Consider the following 24,562-nt stretch of genomic DNA (forward strand, 5'->3'; position numbering starts at 1 on the left):
TACTTTCCCTCTCTTTCGTTGTTTCGTTTCTGCGATCTTTCAAATTTCCCTTGCATTCGTTCGTGCTGCTTTCTTGTGTTTCGAAGGCTTTTACTTCCTCCAGTCTTGGTTTTAGACTTAAAGGTTAGCTTTTTTTCCTTTCTGTGACATGCTTTCTATTTGCGTGCCTTTATTTTGTAGGTAGGTTGGTTTGTAGGCTTTAGTTCCGTACCCCTTCCCTTAGAGACCGTGTGTTGATTTTCCTTTTCTTTTGTAGGTTTCTTGTCACCCTTTTTAAGAAAAAGAAAATGGCTTCCATAGATGCTCTTTCCCAGTGGGTTGATGTTACGGTCCTAGGGGAGGAGCCCTCGGTTGATACTGAATTTATTACCCACCTTCGTACTCACTATAGAATTTGCACTTCTGAAGAAGATGAGTCGAAGTATGAGTTGATAGTCCCGGGTCCAGAAGACCGGGTTTGTTTCGGGAGGGCTGACGGGACGGCCCCTCATTTCTTTTTTATGTATGAGAGTATGGTCACTCGTTTGGGCGTTTTTCTCCCTTTTTCAGAGTTTGAAATGTCTGTATTGCGTCATTGCCGAGTGGCTCCCACCCAGCTTCACCCCAACTCTTGGGGTTTTCTGAAAATTTATCAATTTATCAGCCAGGCTCTAGAGTTTCCGACTTCTCTGAGGATTTTCTTTTACCTTTTCCATATGACCAAGCCCTTCAGTGGGCTAAATAATAAGCAACAGTGGGTGTCCTTCCGAGCCATACAAGGTCGGAGGCTTTTTACCCTTTTTGACGAGTCCTTTCACGACTTCAAGAACTACTTTTTTCAAAGTGCAAGCTGTAGAGGGTCACCACCCCTTTTTCCTGGATGAGCATTCTTCTCCCCGATTTCCTTTATATTGGCTGGAGGCCTCCCCCTGCGAGAAATATGGTCTAGATGACCTAAATGAGGTAGAGGCAGCCATTGTGGGGTTCCTCCGAGAAGTGTGGGGGAGGGCCCCATACTTGGATACTAAAAAATTTCTCCAGGGGTCGCCGACCTTTGTCCAGTCACAATTAGGTAGCTTTTTGCGTTTCTTGCTTATTTCCGACTTGCAATTTCTTTTACCGACTTTGTCTGATTTTAGCTACCAATTTGTTTTTGCAGAGATGGCAAAGAAAAACGCTCAAGAGTCTTACCAGAGGGTTCAGGAAGCCAAGGCAAAGTCTTGAGCCAGGTCTAGAGGTGTTAGGACGGTTGTCTCTCCTCCTCCTCCTCCTCCTCGGAACGTTGGGACTCCCTCTCAACCTATTGTAATTTCTTCCTCTGCTCCCTCTCTGCCACCCCCTCCCGTCCGACCTACTCCCGAACCAGAGCCAAAGAAGCGCAAGACCTTAGAGTCTGGCGCTTCTGGTGAGGCGGACGCTCTTGCGTTCGTCCGAAAGAACATCTATCCTCATGCTCGTATGAGTATGGATGATGTTTCTGTTCGGCACTACCTCACTACTGTGGTTGAGGAGAGTCTCAAGACGGCGGGGGTTTGTGGCAAACTCTTGGATATATTTGAGAAGACTCCCATCAGCTCTTTAGGGACGACCTCGAGGGTCTAGGAGCTGGAGGGTAGGCTTCGTGTATATCAGGAGCATGAGAAGGAGTTGGAGGGGAAAGTCGCCAAACTGACGGAGGAGAGGGACAGCCTCAGAGAGAAGGGGCAGAAGTTGCAGGCTCAATGCAACATGGAGGTAGGTTTAAGGAAAGCAGCGCAAGCCAGCTACAATAGTTTATTTGCTGATCTTGTGTCTGTAAAGAACGACTTGCTGAATGCTCGGAAGGCCTACACCGAGTTGGAGGACTCTATTGCGGATGGTGCTGATGAGGCCTGGAGGATTTTCAAGGAACAGGTCGGAGTTATTGCTCCTGACTTGGACCTTTCTCCTTTGGACCCTGATAAGATTGTTATTGATGGTGCCATCGTGGATCCTCCTGTCCCCATAGTGGAGTCTGAGTCTGATTTAAAGACTCGGGGGCAGAGGATCATAGAGTCCCCTCCTCGCTCTAAGGACGCTCCGAGTTCTTCTACCGTTCCTCCGACTTCCTCTTCAACTCCTGCTCCTGGCGTTCCCCCTGACTCTGCTGGTGGTGATCTTTTAAAAAAGTGATTTTGGCTATTGGGGCCCGGCCTGTGGGCCCCTCTTTTTAAACTCTTTATATTTATTTGTTGGTGTTTTGAACAATTTTTTGGCCTTTTAAGGCCGTAAACAAAACAGTAATGCCCCTTTTTAATAGGGGTTTAATTTAGCGTTAAATAAATGCCCTTTTTGGATAAGGGTTTTGAGTTACCTTATGCGCGCATGCTTTTCGTGGTTCCTTTGACTCTTTGATCTTTTCTGGAAAAAACCTTTTCTTTGGGACTTGCCTGCTTTTCTGGATTTCCTTGATTCTCAAGGCAGCCTTTTTCTTAGTTTTTCCTTATCTCTTTTTGTTATTCCTAGTACTCAATTTTGTTTTATTGAGTTTTTCGTGACTTAGGCTACTTTTGTGATTCATTTTAATTTTACTCGGTTTCGCATTCCGCCTTGTGAGTCGGACTGCTCCCGAGTTTATCATGATCGACTCCTATAGCCTCTTTACGCCGACTTGTACCTCGTCGTTTTATCCTGACGACCATCTAGGTCGGTTCATGGGATTTTCACGTTTTGTCGAGCTTAAATCGGCGCGTTTCGTAGAAAGAAAATAAAAAGGGAATTTGAAAGAGATATTTAAAATGAAAGAGATCTTTATTAATTGAGGAGGTACCTTATTGCTACTAAGGGCTTTTGATAATTTATTTCCCTTAGCCCCTACTGTGATGCCTCGTTAAAAACCCTTCTTCAGAAAAAACCCTTTGATTCTGGGAAAAAATCATGAAGCTGGGAAAAGAGTACATCAGGGAGTAGAGTTTGCTTTTAACTGTAGTACCTTTTCATATTACAAGCATGCCATGACCTTGGTAACTCGGTGCCGCCTAAGTCGGTCACCTTATAATAGCCCTTCCCTAAGACCTCTTTGACCTTGTATGGTCCTTTCCAATTAGCAGCGAGCTTTCCCTCCCCCGATTTGTTGACTCCAATGTTGTTTCTGATTAAGACTAAGGCGTCAGGGGTGAAACTCCTTCGAATGACTTTTTTGTTGTATCTTATAGTCATCCTTTGTTTCAACGCTGCTTCTCTTATCTGGGCTTCTTCTCGGACTTCAGGGAGCAAGTCAAGTTCTTCTTTGTGCCCCTGTATATTCCCGATCTCGTCGTGGAAAATCACTCTTGGGCTTTGCTCATTGACCTCTATTGGGATCATGGCTTCTACGCCATAGACTAGTCGGAAGGGTGTTTCTCCAGTGGCGGATTGGGGGGTTGTTCTGTAAGCCCATAGTACTTGTTGGAGCTCTTCAGCCCAAGCTCCTTTCGCCTCTTGTAACCTTTTCTTCAGCCCTGCCAGGATGACTTTGTTGGCTGCTTCGGCTTGCCCATTGGCTTGTGGGTGTTCCACCGAGGTGAACTGGTGTTTAATTTTCATACTGGCTACCAGGCTTCTAAAGGTGGAGTCGGTGAACTGGGTTCCGTTATCTGTGGTAATGGAATAAAGTATCCCATACCTTGTGATTATATTTTTGTAGAGGAACCTCCGACTTCTTTGTGCAGTGATGGTGGCCAGTGGTTCTGCTTCTATCCACTTTGTGAAGTAATCTATTCCCACTATTAGGTATTTAACTTGTCCTGGCGCCTGGGGAAAAGGACCTAACAAATCCATTCCCCATTTTGCAAAGGGCCATGGAGAAGTGATACTAATGAGCTCTTCTGGGGGAGCCACGTGAAAATTTGCATGCATTTGACATGGCTGGCACTTTTTCACAAATTCTGTGGCATCTTTCTGTAAGGTTGGCCAGTAGAATCCTGCTCGGATCACTTTCCTGGCCAATGACCTGGCTCCGAGATGATTCCCGCAGATTCCACTATGCACCTCCTCCAACACCTCGGTGGCTTTTGAGGTCGGTACACACTTTAGCAATGGTGTTGATATCCCCCTTCTATAGAGAACATTTTTCACCAAGGTATAGTGTTGCGCTTCCCTTCGGATTTTTTGGGCTTCTTTTTCCTCTTTAGGGAGGATGTCGAATTTTAGGTATTCGACTAAGGGGTTCATCCATCCGAGGTTTAATCCGACCACTTCAAAGGCTTCTAGTGTGTCTTCCGTTTTTACCACTGAAGGTTCCTGGAGAGTCTCTTGAATCAAGCTTCTGTTATTTCCTCCTGGCTTGGTACTTGCTAGCTTGGATAGGGCGTCTGCTCTGCTGTTTAGATCCCGAGTTATGTGTTTCACCTCGGTTTCTGCAAAGCGCCCCAGGAGCTCCGAAGCTTTTTCCAAGTACCTTTTCATATTTGGGTCCTTTGCCTGATATTCCCCACTTATTTGGGAGGTCACCACTTGGGAGTCGCTGTATACCATCACCTTCATAGCACCGACCTCTTCTGCCAGCTTCAATCCTGCGATCAAGGCTTCGTATTCTGCCTGATTATTTGAGGCTGGGAATTCAAACTTGAGGGAAACCTCTATCTGGGTTCCCCTTTCATCTACCAGTATTATGTCTGCGCCGCTTCCTGTTTTATTGGAGGATCCATCCACGTAGAGTTCCCAGGTAGTTGGTTTGTCCTCTTGATCCCCTGCATATTCTGCGATGAAGTCGGCGAGGCACTGGGCTTTAATCACCGTCCGAGTTTCATACTTCAAGTCGAACTCGGAGAGCTCTATTGCCCATTGTACCATTCTTCCTGCAATATCCGTCTTTTGGAGGATTTGCTTCATGGGTTGGTTCGTGCGGACCCTTATTGTGTGAGCCTGAAAGTAAGGCCGTAGCCTTCGAGAGGCTATTACTAAGGAGTAGGCAAACTTTTCTAATTTGTGATACCTTAGCTCAGGGCCCTGTAGAACTTTACTGATGAAGTAGATTGGGTGTTGACTGACCTCGTCTTCTCTTATCAAGGCTGCTGAGACAGCCCTGTCTGCCACGGATAGGTATAGGACGAGGTCTTTTCCGGCTATAGGTCGGGTCAAGATGGGAGGTTGGCTCAAAAACTTTTTGAACTCCTGGAACGCCTCCTCGCATTCGGGAGTCCACTCAAACTGGTGCCCCTTTTTTAGTAGGGAGAACAGTGGAAGGGATCTTAATGCTGATCCTGCCAAAAATCTGGAGAGAGCTGCTAGTCGGCCATTCAGCTGTTGGACTTCTCTCAAACAAGTCGGGCTTTTCATCTCTAGGATAGCTCTACACTTGTTGGGATTGGCTTCGATCCCTCTTTGTGTTAGCATGAATCCTAGAAATTTTCCTGCCTCCACTGCGAAGGCGCACTTTGCAGGATTTAATCTCATCCCGTGCAACCTTATGGTATCAAAGACTTGTGAGAGGTCGGATAGGAGGTCGACTTCCTCCATGGTTTTTACCAACATATCGTCGACATATGCTTCCATTAAGCTCCCTAAGTGGGGGGCAAACACCTTATTCATCAGCCTCTGATATGTGGCCCCTGCATTTTTCAATCCAAATGGCATGACCACGTAGCAATAGTTGGCTCTGGGCGTGATGAATGATGTTTTTTTCTGGTCTGGTTCATACATCGGGATTTGGTTATACCCTGAGTAGGCGTCCATGAATGACAGGTATTGATACCCCGAGCTAGAGTCCACTAGGGCGTCAATGCTTGGTAGTGGATAAGGGTCCTTGGGACATGCCTTATTTAAGTCGGTGTAGTCGACGCACATTCTCCATTTACCATTTTGTTTTTTGACTAGCACTACATTGGCTAGCCATGTTGGGTATTTGACTTCTCTGATGAAGCCGGCTTCTAGGAGTGCCTGCACTTGCTCTTCTACTACTAGGGCTCGCTCTGGGCCGAGCTTGCGTCTTCTTTGTTGCACAGGTCGGGACCCTGGGTAGACCGAGAGCTTGTGAGACATGAGCTCGGGATCTATCCTAGGCATGTCGGAGGCCTTCCAGGCGAAGAGATCGGAGTTATCTCTTAGAAGCTTAGTCAACCCTTGCCTTAGGGTTTCCCCTAGGTTGGCTCCTATGTGAGTGTTTTTTCCTTCCTCTTCGCCGACCTGAATCTCCTCAGTTTTTCCCCCGGGCTGTGGTCGCAGCTCTTCTTTAACCCTTGCTCCCCCGAGTTCTATTGTGTGGACTTCTTTGCCTTTTCCTCTCAGGTTTAGGCTTTCATTGTAGCACTTCCTTGCCAGCTTCTGATCTCCCCTCACCGTTGCTATCCCCGACGAGGTCGGAAACTTCATGCAGATGTGGGGCGTCGATACCACCGCTCCGAGTCGATTAAGGGTAGCCCTGCCGATTAAAGCATTATAGGCCGATCCCACGTCGATGACTATGAAGTCTATACTCAGAGTCTTTGATTTTTCCCCCTTTCCAAAGGTGGTGTGGAGGGGCAAAAATCCTAGTGGCTTTATCGGCGTGTCCCCTAATCCGTACAAGGTATCGGGGTAAGCTCTTAACTCTTTCTCATCTAAACCTAGTTTGTCGAAAGCGGGCTTGAAGAGGATGTCTGCTGAGCTTCCTTGGTCTACTAGTGTTCTGTGTAGATGGGCATTTGCCAGGATCATGGTGATTACCACTGGGTCGTCGTGCCCAGGGATTATTCCTCGCCCATCTTCCTTTGTGAATGAAATGGTTGGGAGGTCGGAGGACCCCTCTTCAACCTGGTAAACTCTCTTGAGATGTCTTTTACGAGAGGATTTTGTGAGCCCCCCTCCCGCAAACCCTCCTGAGATCATATGGATATGTCTCTCCGGAGTTTGTGGTGGTGGGTCTCTTCTATCCGTATCTTCTCGCTTTCTTTTTCCATGGCCGTCCGACCTTTCTATGAGATATCTGTCAAGCCGACCTTCTCTGGCCAGCTTTTCTATCACATTTTTAAGGTCGTAACAGTCGTTTGTAGAGTGCCCGTATATCTTATGGTACTCACAGTAATCCCCGCGGCTCCCCCCTTTTTTATTTTTAATGGGTCTGGGGGGAGGCAGCCTTTCGGTATTGCAAATTTCTCTGTATACGTCCACTACGGGAACTTTCAATGGAGTATAAGAGTGATATTTCCTTGGCCTATCGAGGCCGAGCTCTTCCTTCTTCTTCGCTTCCCTCTCCCTTTCTTTCGTTGGGGGAGGGTGTCCGAGTCGCAAGCTCGGGTCTCTTAGCCTAGCGTTTTCTTCCATATTGATGTATTTTTCAGCTCTTTCCTGTACATCATTTAAAGAGGCGGGGTGTCTTTTTGATATGGACTGTGAGAAGGGACCTTCTCTAAGACCATTGACTAGCCCCATGATGACTGCTTCGGTGGGCAGGTCTTGAATCTCCAAACATGCTTTGTTGAACATTTCCATATAGGCTCGTAAGGACTCCCCGGCCTCCTGTTTTATTCCCAGGAGACTCGGTGCATGTTTTACTTTGTCCTTCTGGATGGATAACCTCATCAAGAATTTTCTTGAGAGGTCTTCAAAGCTGGTAATTGACCTCGGAGGGAGACTGTCGAACCACTTCATCGCTGCTTTTGACAAGGTTGTCGGGAAAGCTTTGCATCGCGTAGCGTCAGAAGCGTCGGTCAGATACATCCGACTTTTAAAGTTGCTCAGATGGTGCTTTGGATCGGTGGTTCCATCGTAGAGGTCCATATCGGGGCTTCTAAAGTTTCTTGGAACTTTTGCCCTCATTATGTCCTCGCTAAACGGATCTTTCTCTCCTAAGGGAGAATCTTCTCTATCATCGTGGGAATTCCGACTTTTGAGGGAGGATTCTAACTTTAAGAGTTTTCTTTCTAACTCTTTTCGTCGCTCCATCTCCTCTTTTAGGTTCTTTTCAGCTTCCCTTTGTCGTTCCCGCTCCTGTTCTAGCTGCTCGAGGCGGCTATGGATTAACCCCATAAGCTCACTAGCGAGAGGGGGTCCTTCTTTTTCTGATTCGCGCCCCTCCGAGGAGTTCACCTTCGGATTTTTAATTCCGGAGGTGCCTTCCTTATTTTGGTCATTGGCTTCCTGGTGGAGGTTCTGATCTGCTTCATTGTTTCCAGTGTTCAAATTCTCTTGATCAGAATCTGTCTCCACATGACCTTCTTCAGGGGATCTTTCCGCCATCACTGGTTAATCTCTCGGGTCCCCGGCAACGGCGCCAATGTTACGGTGGGTAACCAGAGATTAGTGGGCCGGAAGACGTTGGTTGGCCCAAACGCGTGAGGGAGGTGACTATCGAGTGGACCTGAAACTCGGTGTTCCTCCGTCCGACTTGTACGTGTGGAAGAATGGGGGGTGGTACCTGCAAAGACACTCCAATGCCTAAGTTAGCGAGAGTGTGAGCAAGTTTAGAATGTATTGGACTTAGTGATACCTGAGGGGTGTCAGGGTATTTATAGTGGTGAACCAATAACCACCGCTGAAGTAGTGCCACCTTTTTAGGCGGATAACCGTTCCCATATCTTAGGGAGGTTAAGATATGGCTCTATGAAGTGGTTAGAGAGTTTCTAGGGGCAGTTACTCATTCGAATGAGTGTTATCTGCCAGCTAACCCTCGTATCCGACTTCTTTGGAGTGGGTCGTGCTTAGTACCGACTTCTGGGACGAAGGCTGGTACTGGAGGAGGGCCAACCCTTTGGGTTGGGCTTCTTTGCTTAGATCTTGGGCCCTATTTATTGGGCCAGGGTATGAACAATATATTATATATATATATATATATATATATATATATATATATATATATATATATATATATATATATTGTTTACTTTATAAATGAAATAAGTCACATCTTTTAAAATAGTATCTCATGTAAATAAGATATAGTCACTCAACATTTTAAACATATCTTATTTACATGAAATACTGTTTTACTACACTGTAAATTAGATATAAATATTTGCAAGTATAAAAATATAATTCTCTCAAAATAATAAAAATGTATTTATAGTATGATTTAAAATTTTAAATCAAATATTAAGATGGTATACTATACTATTTAGATCAAATCGGTATAACTTTTTACGATTTAAATAGTACTTATTTTAATTTTTATTTACAAATTCAATCAAATTTTATTAAAAAATATCAATTTAAATTTTTGTGATTGAATTGAATCTATTTAAATTTAAAATTATGGCAAAAAAGAGATTGTAATGCTATTTTAAGGGTTACTTGAAATCGGTAATTTGGATTTAAAAAAGAGGTACAGATGTCTTTTCGTGGTGGTGTTTAGGGGTGTTAATGGATCGGTTCCGATCCGCACACTAATAGGATCAGATTGCGAATTTTGTGTAGGCATCTACATATCCGCAAAAATAAAGAAATAAATAAGTAAATATTTTTTATATATTTTATTTCAAGTAATAATTATCATATATGTTGTATTATTTTAATTTATTAATTAAGAAAAGTATGTTTAATATTATTTTAAGAATAAATATATTTAAAAAAATAAAAAAAATAAATTTTATTGATTTTTTTAATAAAAATAAACTTTTAAAAATATTTTTGTGTTTTGCGGATATATCCGATATCCGATATCCGATCCACAAATGTGCGGATTGGATCCAAACTAAAAACTGCGAATATTAAATCCGATGATTTTAGTGCAGATCGGATCGAAATTTTGGCCATATCCAATCCGATTCGATCTGATCTGCGTTCACCTCTAGTGATGTTGAGATCGTCTCCAATGGGATAAAATCGTTCGAAATCTTCTAGTGAGAATGAGGGGTGGTACTTAGGACTTCAATGGAGGCAAAGTCGTCCAAAATCTTCTGATGAGAATAAAGGGTGATACTTATTACTTAGGTAGATTTTTGTGAGTCACTGAAAAAAGATAAAATTGCTTATTTTTGGTAATTTATTTTTCTATAATGATAAATGGTTACTTCTTTTATTTTGAAGTTGTTGAGATTTTTTTATTTTACTTGTTAGGCGAATTTATAGTAGTTAAAATTCAATTTATAAGTCAGACAATGAATTGGTGTATATAATTTATTTTTTATAGATACAATTTTAATTTTAATTTTTTATAATTAATTTTATTAATATTTAAATTTTTATAATCAGAAATGACTATTTATTCTTATTTTAATAATTATATGTTTATATATAAAAATATTTGTATCTTGTTTACAAAATAATATACATATATCTTATTTATGTGAGGATGAACGATATATAATATGATTTAAATACATAAATATTTTTAAATTATATACAATAATAAATAAAATATTTAATTTATTTATTTATAAAAATAATTTTATGTTATCAATTAATTATAGTTCAAAAGACATAATTTTTTTTTTCATTAAAAAAATTGTGAATTCGAGTCTCTCTATTTTTTATAAAAAAAAAAAAAAATCCTATTTTGACAACGAGTTATACCTCGGTCACTCTCTCGCATAAGCACATACACATAGAGGGAGCGGCTCTCAGCGTCAGGGTCTTACACTGTCACCTCTCTACCTCACTCGCTCGCCTCCGTCTGTGTCGTCCTTGTGTTGGCTCCCTTTTCTGCTGGCTCTGCTCTGCTCGTGCGGCCACCTCTCCTCTTCGGTGGCCTGCCCTCTGCAACGGTGGAACGGCCCCAACCGGTACCTGATTGCCGACTTTGGTTCTGCTTCTGACCTTCTGCAGTGTAGAGGTAACTTCTTTTTTAGTTATTCTATACTAATTTTTTGGACTTGATTTTTGCTGTTTTAATGTAGGTTTAGAAGATACAAATTGATGCTAATTGTATTTGGCTGTAAAACTGATTGATTTAATTTGTAATAGGTTTAGATAAATTGTATTTGTATGTAAAACCAATTGATTTAATTTGTTGTTCTCTTTGTTCTTTTTCCTTCTTGAGGCTTGTATACTAAAGTTGGAGAAACTGAGAGAGATAATAGAGCAGAAGACATTTTCATTAACACTACAAAATTTGTCTCCTAGCTAGATAATCAAATGATGAAGATTCAATAAAAGGGTCTTTCTTCTGGTGTTGTGTAGCACTCTTTAATTTCCTCAGTGGATTAATCACTTTGCAATAGTTTGATTTGGAGGTCAGTGGTAATAAATAAGAGTTTGTTCTAAAAAGAGAGAAAATGGGAAGGTTCTAGCAGGTTTAAGTTTCAACATGGAATTTTCATTTGAGTTGAAGTTTGTTTTGTTATATTTGTCTTTTTTTTTTTTTCATTCAGGAAGGGTTTTGTATGTTGTATGTTCTGTTCTTTGACCCTTTTGTTTTCCTTTGCATGTTTAAAACAAAGATGCTAAAAAGAGCACAAAAAAAAAAAAAAAACTGAAGGAGTTGTCAAAGTCCGAAATATAAATTTTTATTAGTAAAGTATTCTATATTCCCTATTTCCATAACACATGTTTAGTTATATATAAATAGGAGTTGTCACAAATCAAAACCCAAAACCAAGACTGATAGAATCGCTTCATCGTGTGCTCCTCTTTTCCCAGCCCACGCCAGAGACGCAGTGGCCCTCTTCCGACGAGGTTGAAGGTGCGGAATTGAAGACTGGTTCATGCTCCAATACATAACTGCAGCAAGTAGGGTTTGAAGAGGAGAAAGCATTGGATAGGATTGAATGGCATATAATGCAAAGGTGGAAGATGAAACCAAAAACCAGGGAGCCAAGCACAACAACAAGAAGCGGAAGCATGTTTTCCCGTACGGCAACTACAGGAGCTACTATGGCTATCGAGTATTAACCACTTCTCACTCCCTATGATCTAATTCCTTTTACTCTTTTTATTTTTCATAGAAAAGATTCGAACTTTACATGGCCTCCAGCATCATCACCGTGCATTGCTGTTTACTTAGTTTACTGGTTACGCTAGTAATGTGTGTTTTCATGGTTCCAGATTGGTCAAGATGTTGATGAGGATCCTCGGTTGAAAGTGTTTAGGAAGGAGTGGTTTGAAGATAAAGAGTGTCTTGATATTGGTTGTAACAATGGGATAATCACCATCCAGATTGGTAATTTCACCCCTTCATTTATTTTTCCTTTTATACATGACATTGAACAAATAATGATAATCCATATTGCTAATTTCACCCCTTCATTTATGCCAATTTATAGTTTGCTAATTCAAGTGTTGCCTTGTTTGGTTTTTTCCCCCCCATAGCACAGAAATTTGGCTGCCGGCGCATTCTTGGGATTGACATTGATTCTGGTAAGATTCATATGAATAATAATCTCTGTTGCTGGAGATTATTCTTAGGTTTTCAAATATGATTATATGTGGCTTAAATGTGATGTGATTTAGATGTGTTAAATGTAACATAGTTCTGAGTGTGTACGTATGCGGTGTTAATGATAGTGGTATAAATGAGAGAGAAGAAATAGATAAAGTGAAGAAGGATAGAGGTTGTTATAAAGAGGCAGTTAGTTAGTTGGTTGTTTGGCTGTTAAGTTGGTTTTGGTATTTACAAGGTTATTGCCTTTGTTGAAGGCTCACCTGATATGGCTATATAAACAGAATTGTATACGATTGGTTTTCATGTTAATCAGATTTCTTTCTTTCAATTCAGTTTACAATTCAGCTCATCTTTCTTCTTCCTCTTCTACTTCTTCTCTACTCCTTGTCTTCTTTTCATTCTTTACATTCTTCACACCATTTCTGTTTCTTGCTAACCAAGAAACTGTTCAAACTGCAAGAACTCTGTTATGTAGCATGGGCCACTGGCGGATATCCATAATACTTCTTCAATGATTAACTATTGGGATTCCAAAAAATGGGTGTAAAATGAAAATATCAATTTCTCCCTGGTTGGGTAGTATAAATATTTATTCCTTGTTGATTTTGTTTTCCTCAATTTGCCAGATCGAGTTGAAGATGCATATTGGAATCTGAGAAAAGCTGTTAGATTGAAATCTACTGGAAATAAGCGTGCAAAGCCTTCCAAACTTGAGGACAAGGATCATGCAGATAATTCAGAGGACAAGGACCATGCAGATAATTCAGAGAACAGTGCTACTGTTTCATCAAATGAAGATGCAAAAGGAATTTCGAAAGATATCTTGTCTTCAGAGCAAAGTGATCTATTTGATATTGTTTCATTTAAACGTGAAAATTTTGTTCAGAGTCGGCACCCACCAGGAAAGCAGTATGATACAATTCTTTGGTGAGTTGCTGCCTATTTCCATTACTATTTTCCTGAAATAAGTCCCTTTTTTCCTGGGGTGAAGCTTTTGAACGGGAGGTGGAAAAAGTGTCACCCTCTTGCATTGTATAATGCTGAAAATGCTTTTCAAAGTTGTTTATCTTTGATCTTGTTCTTTTAATGAACTTCATGTTGTAGTTTTTTTTTTTTTTTCAAGCATTGCATTAGAAACAAATTCTTAACTGCAGCTTCACTTTACTCCTGCTATAAACCACATATTGTTGAGTAGGGTTATTTAAAATTGTCTTCAATGCACTTTAGTGAAACTGAAATCTCTTCTGCCCTGCAGTTTGAGTGTTACAAAATGGATACATCTCAATTGGGGGGATGAGGGCTTAATTAAACTATTTGCAGAGACTTGGAATCTGCTCCGACCAGTAAGTATCATGTCTTTCCATCATATTATTGTTTTCTTTCTACTCAGGGATCTCTTCTAAGCACCTATCAATACTGCCTTTATTCTTTATCTCGACAATGATGCATGTTTTCTTATTTCTTCGGACCCATCTTTCCATCCAATTGTTTCATTTTCCCTTTTCGCTGTCATTTTACATTCAGCTCCAATTCATTGTCTGAAGCTAACGACTCAATAGTGCAAATTGCTTCTTGTAAAATCACCAATCTACAATATCTAGCATTCTCTAAACATACTCTTTTATTTCTATAATATAAACAAATCTTTTGAGCAGGGTGGTGTTCTTGTGTTGGAACCTCAGCCATGGAAGTCATATGAAAGCAATCGTCTTGTCTCAGAGGTAATAATTAGCTTTTCTTATTTTTTGTGATTAGCAACTAATATATTTCAAGGCATCCTGGGAAATCGAAACCTTTTTGTATCATCGAGAGCTTTACATTTACATATTTGCAGACGACTGCTGCCAACTACCGGAGTATTACAATTCGTCCTGCAGATTTCCAGGAAATACTACTAGATAGGGTTTGTGTTACCATTTTATTTGTGTTTGCCTATTTATTACAAATTTATTCCAATTCTAATTAATGGATGACATTACTTATTGTAGATTGGATTTAGAACAGTGGAACATGTTAACTCAGGTATGACTGATAGCAAGACTGGTTTCAATAGACCAATTTTGGCTTTTCGGAAATGACCATGCACAAGGTCAGGTGCAGAGCAAATGTGAAGCCCAAAGAGAATCACCATTTTGCATATTTTGAGACATCAAAGCTTGCATTGGGATGCAGCTTCTGTGAATATAAGCGGTGAAGCTAATTTTGAGTTAAAAGGGGGCTTTTGAATGTAGAAAATGAAAACAGACTTGTGTTTTCTGGCTGCTAGTTTCACTATACTATACAGTTTTTGCCGTAGACTTGTAAGGTGCATGGTACACTTTAATTTGTAATGTGCACAGTAGGAACACTCATCTTAATTTTGTCCAATGTTTAACATTTTACCTACTTTTCACTATGTTAGCATCATTGGGCAAGGATAGATTTTACCGGGGAGATTCGAAAGAAGGGACATATTTGATTTTCATTCATGACTACTGGTTTAGGCAACTGTTTCTTCTAAGGTATGTTTGGGTGGAAAGAGAAAGATGGAATATATATTTTTTTAAAGAAAACACAATTAAAAAGACTACCTTTATTTAAATAAGAAAAAAAAAGTGGTCTTCATTTCCCCCCCTGAAATTTCTCATCAAAATGTGCCTTTGGGCCTGTGGCAGAATACCAATAATAATTAATAGGGTAAAGTATTATTTTAGTATTTGATATTTTTGTTTTGACATTAATAATTAATGGAATAAGTGACAATTTTAATAATCAATTATCAACGTTTTAAAGTAAAAAGTAACAATCAATCATGAATGTTTTAAAAGTTTTTGAAACTAAAATGTTTTTGAAACTATAATAAAATGTTAAAGATCAAATTAAGACAAAATGTTTAAAATATTTTTGAATAAATTAACATTTGTTTCGAATGTTAAAAGATCAAAATAATATTTACCCTAATGGCCTAATTAATAAATGAAAATTGAAAACCGCTTGTCTGGTCCCCTCCTAAAAATGCTCATGACGGTTTTAATTTCCCCTATAAAGTAGAAAGCATTGTCAAAGTAATAAATTAATGGCTTTTATGGACCTTTTATATTAGGTAATTGCTTTTATCTTCTTTTTTATATATATTTTTTTCTGGTAAATAATGTTCCTTACCTGTTCGGCGGTTCGTGACCGATAGAATATGCATGTGTTTATGACACAAGGAAGAGAGAGGGACCTCATATAGGTGAAGTGAAGACAAGGAGAGTTTTATGGAATATGAATTGAAATAGAATCTGTAAAATAATATAATATAGTATTTTTAATGAAAAAAAAAAATAGGTAAAGTACTATTTTACCTATTTTATTCCTTAAAGTTTAAGCTGTTTTATTTGAATCTAAAAAAGTTTCATTTAACTTCAATTTAATTCTACCGAATATCAAAGATAAATAATTAACGAAATGTTCTATATGATAACCGTATAAGAAGGTCGATAATCTGGAGAATACCTACAAGCTCCAGAGGCACAAAATCAACCGTGGATGCATCAATACATTTATTTATCATTTTTTTTATAATTAAAATGAAATATTTTCTATAAAACTAAGAAAAATGTTAAATACATATATTGATGCATCCATGGTTGATTTTGTACTTCTGGAGTTTGTACTTATTCTCTAAATTATCGACATTGTTCTTATACTACTGTCTGCTGTTATGTAGGGCATTTCGTTAATTATTTATTTTTGACCTCACGGTGGGACTAAATTAAAATTGAATGAAACTTTTTTTGAATTCAAATAAAACACTTTAAACCTTAAAGACTAAAACAGGATTACGCCCAAATGTAAGGGACTAATTTAATTTACTACTTTACCAAAAAAAATTATATTTACCAATAGTAAAGAGGCACACAAAAATAACGGAAATCAAATATAAGAAAATAAAGTGTGGAAAGGTGGGGCCATGGTAAACCCTAAACAAGGGAATACTGGAATAGGGATTGGCCTCACTCAAAATTTCCAAAATGAGCTAAGAGGGTCCAATGGGAATTATCGTCAATTCGTCATAATTAACCAACTTATTACTTTTTACTTTCTATGTTTTCTTCATTTGACCTCACTTTCGTAACGCTATGTCATTATGGCGCTTCAATATGAGTGCAGTGCATTGTTCTACACTTCTACTTCTTCATACCCTCTCTCTTCTCCTTCTCATTTCATCCCCTCACCAATGGAACCCTCACATTACTCTTCAAAGATGTTCTTGCAGCAGAACCTGAATTATGCCATTGATGACCAACAAAAACACACTCATATTGCTACTACTACTTCCCCTTATCTTTCTTACCCTTCCATCAAACTTTTCAACCCAAACCCCAACAACGACCATTTTAACAATCCCTACCTCAATCCTACGATCAAGAACAATGATTATTCCTATGCACCAAGTGATGAAGCCTCATTTGGGGAGCAGAATTATTACCAGTCAGAGTCAGACTCATGCAGTAGTGGTGATGATGAAGATGAGGAAGTGACTTTGGAGGAGTACTTTCTGATTCCTGATGCAAAAGCAAAGAAGCAAATTGAACAGCTTGCTGTAATGGTTGGACTTGACACTACCGAACCAGCAGCGGTTGTGCTTACGCAAGTGGTGAGGGTTCTCAAGCATTTGAAGGGAATAAACTCCTACTAATAATAATAATTATCATAATGATTAAGGGCTTAAACGTGGAGGCAAAGAACTTTCGTTCTTTAATCATCAACCTCACTAGCTATATGTGTGTGTGTATAGGGCTTAATGCTTTTGTTTTCCATCATGTTTTCTTCCATAAAATATCAGTTCGTGGATTTCTTTTTATTCGCTTCTTTTTTATTTGTTTCTTTTTCTTCTAATTAGTTAACGGTTGACCTAGAATTCTTCTTCTCTATATATTCCCGCATGATTTTTTCATTACTAACTCGCGAAAGAAAATGATCCTATAGAGTACGTCTGGGAGAATATATTTTTTTTGTTTTTCCACGGTATCTCCAATCCGATAGGCTAAGGATTAATTTGTTGCAGATCGGAGCTCCATTTAAGAGTTTGTGGTTGGCCAATGAATTGCTGTAGAAGCCGTTTCCAGTCTAAGATCGTCAAAAAGCTTCTGGAGAAATGGGCTTGAGGTGGGAAACTATAGAATTTCTTTTTTGTCCGCAGAAGGCCTTATTTTTGAAGCAGTTCCTGGATAACAAGCCTAAGAGTTTTTTTTTTGATGATAGTGACGATATTGATGATAGTGACGATATCGACCGTGACCTTGATACGGAGCTGGAGCTTCTAACTATGATGAATGCGCTAACTATGGATATGATGCCGGAAATAGTGGAATCTGGCCTATTCAAGAAGCCAAAGTCTGATTCTGAAGGTCAGGGTCAGGAACATGGGGAAGCCGAATCCGCTTCGAGAAAAAGAAGCTCTGATCCCCGAGAGGACGTCGGGCCTTCTTCGGTAAGGCGCCGAGTGGATGCTCCCGCACAAGGCGGGATTTAAACCTCCAACACTTGTTTAAGCAGACTAATGAACTAACCATTATACCAATACAACTTGGTAGAAATAATCAAATAACAACAAAAATTGTTTTATCTTCTAGGCTTAACAAATGAACTAATGAACTAACCATTATACCAATACAACTTGGTAGAAATAATCAAATAACAACAAAAATTATTTTATCTTCTAGGCCTAACAAATAATAAAAGAAAAAAAAAGAAAGAAAAGAAAGCTAAAATACATAAAATGCTCTTCAATTATATATACTTTTGGTGCAATTTACTTTCTGGACTTTAAAATGGTTGAGAATACTACCACCATTGGACTTTGTACATAGTGTCGTCTAATTAACCATTAATGGTTTATTCATCCAGATGTGGCTGATTTTGACAAATTTTGTGCCACTAATAAAACAACCATGGTAGTAAGTGGTAATAATATAATCAGTACTGTAACTTCCATCATCAACTTGGTTATGTTCTAACTTTTCTCCTATTGCTTCATAGTATTAAACGGTCCATTCAACGGCTCAACCTTACCAAATGGCCATTAATTAGTTTTGACCCCCAAAGAACATTTAGTTATCTACCTACCATTTCATGTTGGACACACTGATTTGGAGAAATTTAATAGTGTGCTGGAAGGTTGCTTAATTAGGTCGTTGCACCACTTCACATAGTAATATGTACATGCTTATGGAAGCTAGCTACAAAATTTTTTTTCCCTACCCGTTAAGGACTAATCCGTCACGGATTTGAGTTCCATTTAAGGGTCTGCCGCTGGCCAATGAGTTATTGCATGCACAAGGCGGAATTCAAACCCCCACACTTACTTAAGCGAAAGGCGAAATTCGAAGCCCACACTTACCTAAATTGGTTAGCTAGCTACAATTTTTACTACAGCAACTTTTGACTCTAACTCATAAAAAAATTGTGATAAAACTAAGCTAATGGCATCTATTTATACTATTCAAAGGTAGTGATAACATTCGCGAAATTAGCAACTTGCCATCTTATCAACTTGATATATTATAATAACAAATTTTTATGAGTTATAAACAAGTTTAAATATTTGACTATGCATGATTAAATTCTTATTATATAATTAACTTCTCAAATTTTTATCCTTTAATCCAAATTAATTTTTAATTCACCACAATGAAATTGTGATTTTTTCTTGAAGTTATATATTTTTTTAATACAAACTAAATTATTTTATTATTAGAATTGATTATGCTTCTCCGTACGTCTAACCACAAACAGTAGAGTATTAGTCTTTCTTTTCTTTTATTTTAACATATGAATAAAACAAATTATAAATACTTATCTAAAATAATTATCCAAATCAACCCTAAAATTTTTAAAATCGAATACTTTAATTCTTCAAATCTTAAAATACACAAAATAGTCCATAATACTTATTTTATTAAATAATGCAATCCTCCTTCGTTAGACACTATCAATAATTCTCGTGAAATATTAATTTACACATGTAACATGTGGCCGTTAAATGTTCACCTGTGTGAGTTGGACAAATCAGTCTTTAAAATAAAAAGATAAAACAATCCTAAAAAAAATTTAAAAATCTTAAAACAGTCCTTAAAAGTTCTTAAAAATTTTAAAATAGTTTCTTTGGATATTTTTAATTAGGACTGATAATGAGTAGAGTAGAATAGGGTTTAAACTCCACCATAATCCTACCCTAAATTTAAATTCTCTCTACAATTTAACATGCCTTATTCGCAAGTTAAGAATCTTTTAAATTCTAAGTCTACCCATACTCTAAAGTTCAACACTCGATTCTACCTGATCTTTACCCACAACGAATCAATTTTTTCAATCAAACATAATATTTAATCATTTCATAGTTCATAAATATACTAATAAAATAGAAAATACAAAATTAAGTCTATATTAAAATTAAAAACAAAAAAATCATCATAAAATTTATTTTTAAATTACAAAAAAAAAGAGAATGTGAGTTCGATTTCTATCAACTTCATTGCATATGTATAATAATTTTTAGTTACATACTATAATATATCACGGTGCGGGTTGGTCGGATTGGGTTAGGCATAAACACGCACCCAACTATACCTACAGTTTAACTCGCTCCGCTCTTAACCTGACTTGCTACAGATCGAGTTGTCAACCATACCCGAACGGGTTGAATTGATTGGATATACCCGTATATAAGGTTAGCATTGCTAGCCCTATTTTTAATATTTTTTCAAAACTCAATATCTTATAATATTTTTATTAATTAAAATAATAAAATATTATTAAAAATATATAATAAATAAATAATACAAAAAATAACAAAATATATACTAAAAAAATAATTTTATTTATTAACACTAAAATGTTATAAAAAATAATATTATTTAATTATTAACTTATGATACATTGATACCTATATTTAGGCAATATAAAAACTATAATAATAATAACTAAATCTAAGAGGTCATTTCATTATAATGGCTATTATTTATATATCTAAACTCTTAAGATATTGACATCAAATAAACTTAGAAAAATATTTTTATGTAAAAAAAAGTTATTTTTCATAGCATAAGTGCTAACTGTGGTAGCAAAAATAACTTTAATTGCAAGCCTATTTTGTGTAATATTATAACAAATAAATCTAAACTTTTTTTAAAAAATATGAATTTGCCAAGACATTTCTTCTTCAAGTGTTATAAAATATTAGAAGTTTCACATTTTTGTAAATTATCCACATTAATTTTGTGGTTGTTGGTATGAATTTCGACTTGTGAGGTAATTCGACTACAATTCGTTGAAATTTGAGAAGGATCAACGGATCAAGTTTTTGGCTATCGAAGAGTAACACATTCGACTACAAGCAAAATAATAGTCAAGGTCCAGGGTTTAATGATATGAAATGGGTCGAAATTAGATACACCACGTGGTTAAATTTGAATACGATGCGAGAACTATGTGGGTTTGAAAGCTAAGGCAAGACAGAACGTGGGGAGACCATTCTTCAGAGTCAAGGCAAGGTCGTGGCTTGAGAAAAAGGAGGAACTAGATCGTGGTCAAAATTTTTCAGAAGTAAGTCTATCCTTGGGATCTATAAATAGAAGGTTTAGAAGAAAAAGAAGACTTCAATAAAAAATAATAGATCATCACACAAACTCTTTAAAATTTTCAAGTCTCAATGACACAATAGAAGATCATGAAGTATAAGTGCATGTGAGTGTTAGGAGCCCATTTTATTATTTTGCTTTTTTTTTTTATTATTTTCTTTCATTCAATTTTTCTATTCTAAATATTTCATCGTTATTTGTTTTATGCTAATTTCCATATTTACTCACATTTTTACTTAATGAAAGTTCTTTTCAGTTATTTATATTTTCAGTCTTATTTATTATAATTTGTCGTTAATAATTCGAGACAGTCTAATTTGATACAAACGCAAAGTAATTTTCAGGTCGTGCTCACCCTTTTGAGAGGAGTTGTATCTGCTCCCAAAATTGAGATCTTAATACAAGCTCGATTTTGACACTCTGTCGAGATTACAACAAATCGAGTGAAACAGTGATTAACTAAAACTTACAAATTTGACTTTATGGATGACTTGATTCGCATTACATGAAAGTTCTGAAGTGTTATCTTTATAAACATTTGCACAAATATTCCCAATTGCTTATGTGAAAAGTTTTATATTAAATGAGAGTTTTCATATTTTGTTAAACAACACTAGTCCATTCTCTTCTTTATCATTAAAGAATGATCATAAAATATTCTACCTACAAATTAAATTAAATTAATATCTTGTACGGTAAAAAATAAATATGAGTTTTTTATTCTAATTCTTTTTTGAAAAATAATTCTTTTTCAAAATTAATTTATAATTTATTTTAAAAATAGATAAAAAATTTTTATATACATAAATAATTAAATTTGAGATAAATAAATTAAAAATTTAGAATAACATTTATTAATTTAGAAATAATTATATATAAATAATTTAAAAAATTATTTTAGAATTTTTAAAATTTTTCAGTGTTTTGATATTTTTTTAAATTCTTCTGGAACTATTTTACACTTCATCCTTAAAATGAATTTGTTCAAACTGTACACATGAACAATTAACCATCATGTGTATGAGTTAATGTTCACGTCAGTACTCACTGTTAATAACTAATGAAAGAAGGTTACATTGGCTTGGAAATAAATATTGAGACTGTTTTTGTTATAAAATAAATTAAGAAGATATAATAAATATAAAATAAAAGTAAAAGTAGAGAACACAAATATTAATATTAGCTAATAATACTCTCACTATAATAGGAATAATTTATATATCTAAATTAAAGGAGAGAGAGAAGTGCTAGCAATGTATAAGAAGAGTATTATAATAAAAGAGGAGAGAGAAATGCTTTATTGCTGTATGTAATTTGCTTCATATCATATTCCTATTTATAGGCACATAAAGTTGTGCTTTCAAATGTAATTAAATATGGTCTTCCTTTGGTAAAACCAAATTTTGTATCGAAAAAGTTGGCCGTCCAAGATTGTGAAGGAAGTCACAATTCATTAAATGAGCATCCACCCATGCTTATCACAACACTCCCCCTTGGATGACCATTTAGGATTATTGCCTCGTTAAAACCTTACTAAAGAAAAACCCAGTGGAAAAAAAACCTTAGTGAAGGAAAAAGAGTACAATATCCTTTGTGATGGGTACTGCCTCATTAAAAAACCTTGTCAAGAAAAACCCAATGGGAAAAAACCTGACCAAAGAAAAAAGAGTACAGTCTCCCCCTCTTGCCGGCATCATTTAATGTCTCGAAATCGGTGCATCCCAATCTCATGTACCAATCTTTCAAAAGAGGATTTTGGGAGTGACTTTGTGAATAAATCTGCCAGATTGTCACTTGAGCGGATCTGTTGAACATCAATTGTCCCTTGATTTTGAAGATCATGAGTGAAGAAGAATTTGAGAGAAATATGCTTTGTTCTATCACCTTCGATGTATCCACCTTTAAGTTGAGCAATGCATGCTGTATTATCTTCAAACAGGACAGTTGGAGCTATCTTATGATCAATCAGTCCACATGATGACAGAATATATTGAATCAGACTCCTCAGCCAAAAACACTCGCGACTAGCTTCATGAATCGCCAGTATTTCAGAATGATTAGAGGAGGTTGCTGCTATCGTCTGTTTCGTGGACCTCCATGATATAGCTGTACCACCATATGTGAACAGGTATCCTGTTTGAGATCTCCCTTTATGTGGATCAGACAAGTATTCGGCATCTGCATAGCCAACTAGTTGTGACTTGGATCCATAGGGATAAAACAATCCCATATCAACCGTTCCATGAAGATATCGAAAAATTTGTTTGATTCCACTCAAATGTCTTCTGGTTGGAGAGGAACTATATCTTGCTAGTAAATTCACCGCAAAGAATATGTCAGATCACGTATTATTAGCAAGATACATTAGCACTCCAATGGCACTAAGATATGGTACTTCAGGACCAAGGATATCTTCATTCTCTTCTTTAGGACGGAATTGATCCTTTTCCACATCCAAAGATCTTACGATCATTGAGGTACTTAATGGATGTGACTTATCCATATAAAATCTCTTCAAGATCTTTTCTGTGTATGTTGTTCGATAAATAAAGATCCCACTTTTTATATGCTCGATCTGCAGGGCGAGACAAAACTTAGTCTTTCCAAGATCTTTCATCTCAAACTCTTCTTTTATAATTTTTATAATTGTTGGAATCTCTTCAGGAGTCCCAATGATATTTAAATCATCAACGTACACAGCAATTATAATGAATCCAGATGCAGTTTTCTTTATGAAAATGCATGGACAGATATCATCATTCTTGAATCCATTTTTGGCCAGATACTCAGTAAGACGATTATACCACATTCGTCCAGATTGCTTCAGACCATATAAAGATCTTTGCAATTTGACTAAGTATAACTCTTGTGAATATTCATTGGATGGTTTAGATATCTTTAATCCTTCAGGGACTTTCATATAGATATCACGATCTAATGAGCCGTACAAAAAGGCTGTTACCACATCCATTAAATGCATATGCAGTTTATGATATGCAGATAAACTGACCAAATAACTTAATGTTATTGCATCCACTACAGGGGAATACGTTTCTTCATAATCTATACCAGACTTTTGTGAAAAACCTTGTGCCACAAGTCGGGCTTTGTAGCGCACAACTTCATTTTTCTCATTTCGTTTTCTCACAAATACCCATCGGTATTCAACGGGTTTTACATCTTTAGGTGTACGGACTACAGGTCCAAAGACTTCACGTTTTGCAAGTGAGTCTAATTCAGCCTTCATGGCTTCTTTCCATTTTGGCCAATCATTTCTTTGTCGACATTCTTCGACTGATCTTGGCTCAAGATCCTTACTTTGATGCATGATATTTAATGCCACATTATATGCAAATATTTCATTGACAATTGTCTTATTTCGGTCCCATTTCTCTCCTGTAAAGACATAATTTATCGAGATCTCGTCATTTTCGTAATTTTCAGGTACCTGAATGTCTTCTGGCATTATATCAGAATTTTGGACAACTGCAGGTGTCTTTACTATGTCTTTTTCAACAGGAATCGTATTTACCTCTTTTCTCTTTCGAGGATTTTTGTCTTTGGAACCGACAGGCCTGCCACGCTTCTGGCGTGTATTTGCTTCGGTGGCAATTTGTCCAACTGGGACATCAATTCGAATTGGGGCATTTTCCGCTGGTATATAAAATTTGGTTATCCTCTTTGTATCGAAAAATGCATTAGGCAATTCATTTGCTATTCTTTGCAAATGTATAATCTTTTGAAC

General features: G+C 37.2%; 1 protein-coding gene across 2 annotated transcripts; it reads left to right on the top strand.

The window, feature by feature from the left end:
- Positions 1-10,392: 10,392 nt before the first annotated feature.
- On the top strand, positions 10,393-14,596 carry LOC112738073 (probable RNA methyltransferase At5g51130). 2 transcript variants are annotated; one of them, XM_025788348.2, is made up of 9 exons: positions 10,393-10,663; positions 11,470-11,714; positions 11,875-11,989; positions 12,139-12,186; positions 12,838-13,138; positions 13,467-13,554; positions 13,867-13,932; positions 14,046-14,114; positions 14,200-14,596. In XM_025788348.2, the coding sequence occupies exons 2-9, from the start codon at positions 11,598-11,600 to the stop codon at positions 14,287-14,289; spliced, it is 894 nt and encodes a 297-aa protein (XP_025644133.1). In that variant the 5' UTR covers positions 10,393-10,663; positions 11,470-11,597; the 3' UTR covers positions 14,290-14,596. The 2 variants fall into 2 exon arrangements, with proteins under 2 accessions (XP_025644133.1, XP_025644134.1); XM_025788349.3 differs by having other exon boundaries at positions 10,417-10,663; positions 11,399-11,714.
- Positions 14,597-24,562: the final 9,966 nt, after the last annotated feature.

Source organism: Arachis hypogaea, chromosome 13 (genome assembly GCF_003086295.3).
Source record: "Arachis hypogaea cultivar Tifrunner chromosome 13, arahy.Tifrunner.gnm2.J5K5, whole genome shotgun sequence".
Classification (NCBI taxonomy): domain Eukaryota; kingdom Viridiplantae; phylum Streptophyta; class Magnoliopsida; order Fabales; family Fabaceae; genus Arachis; species Arachis hypogaea.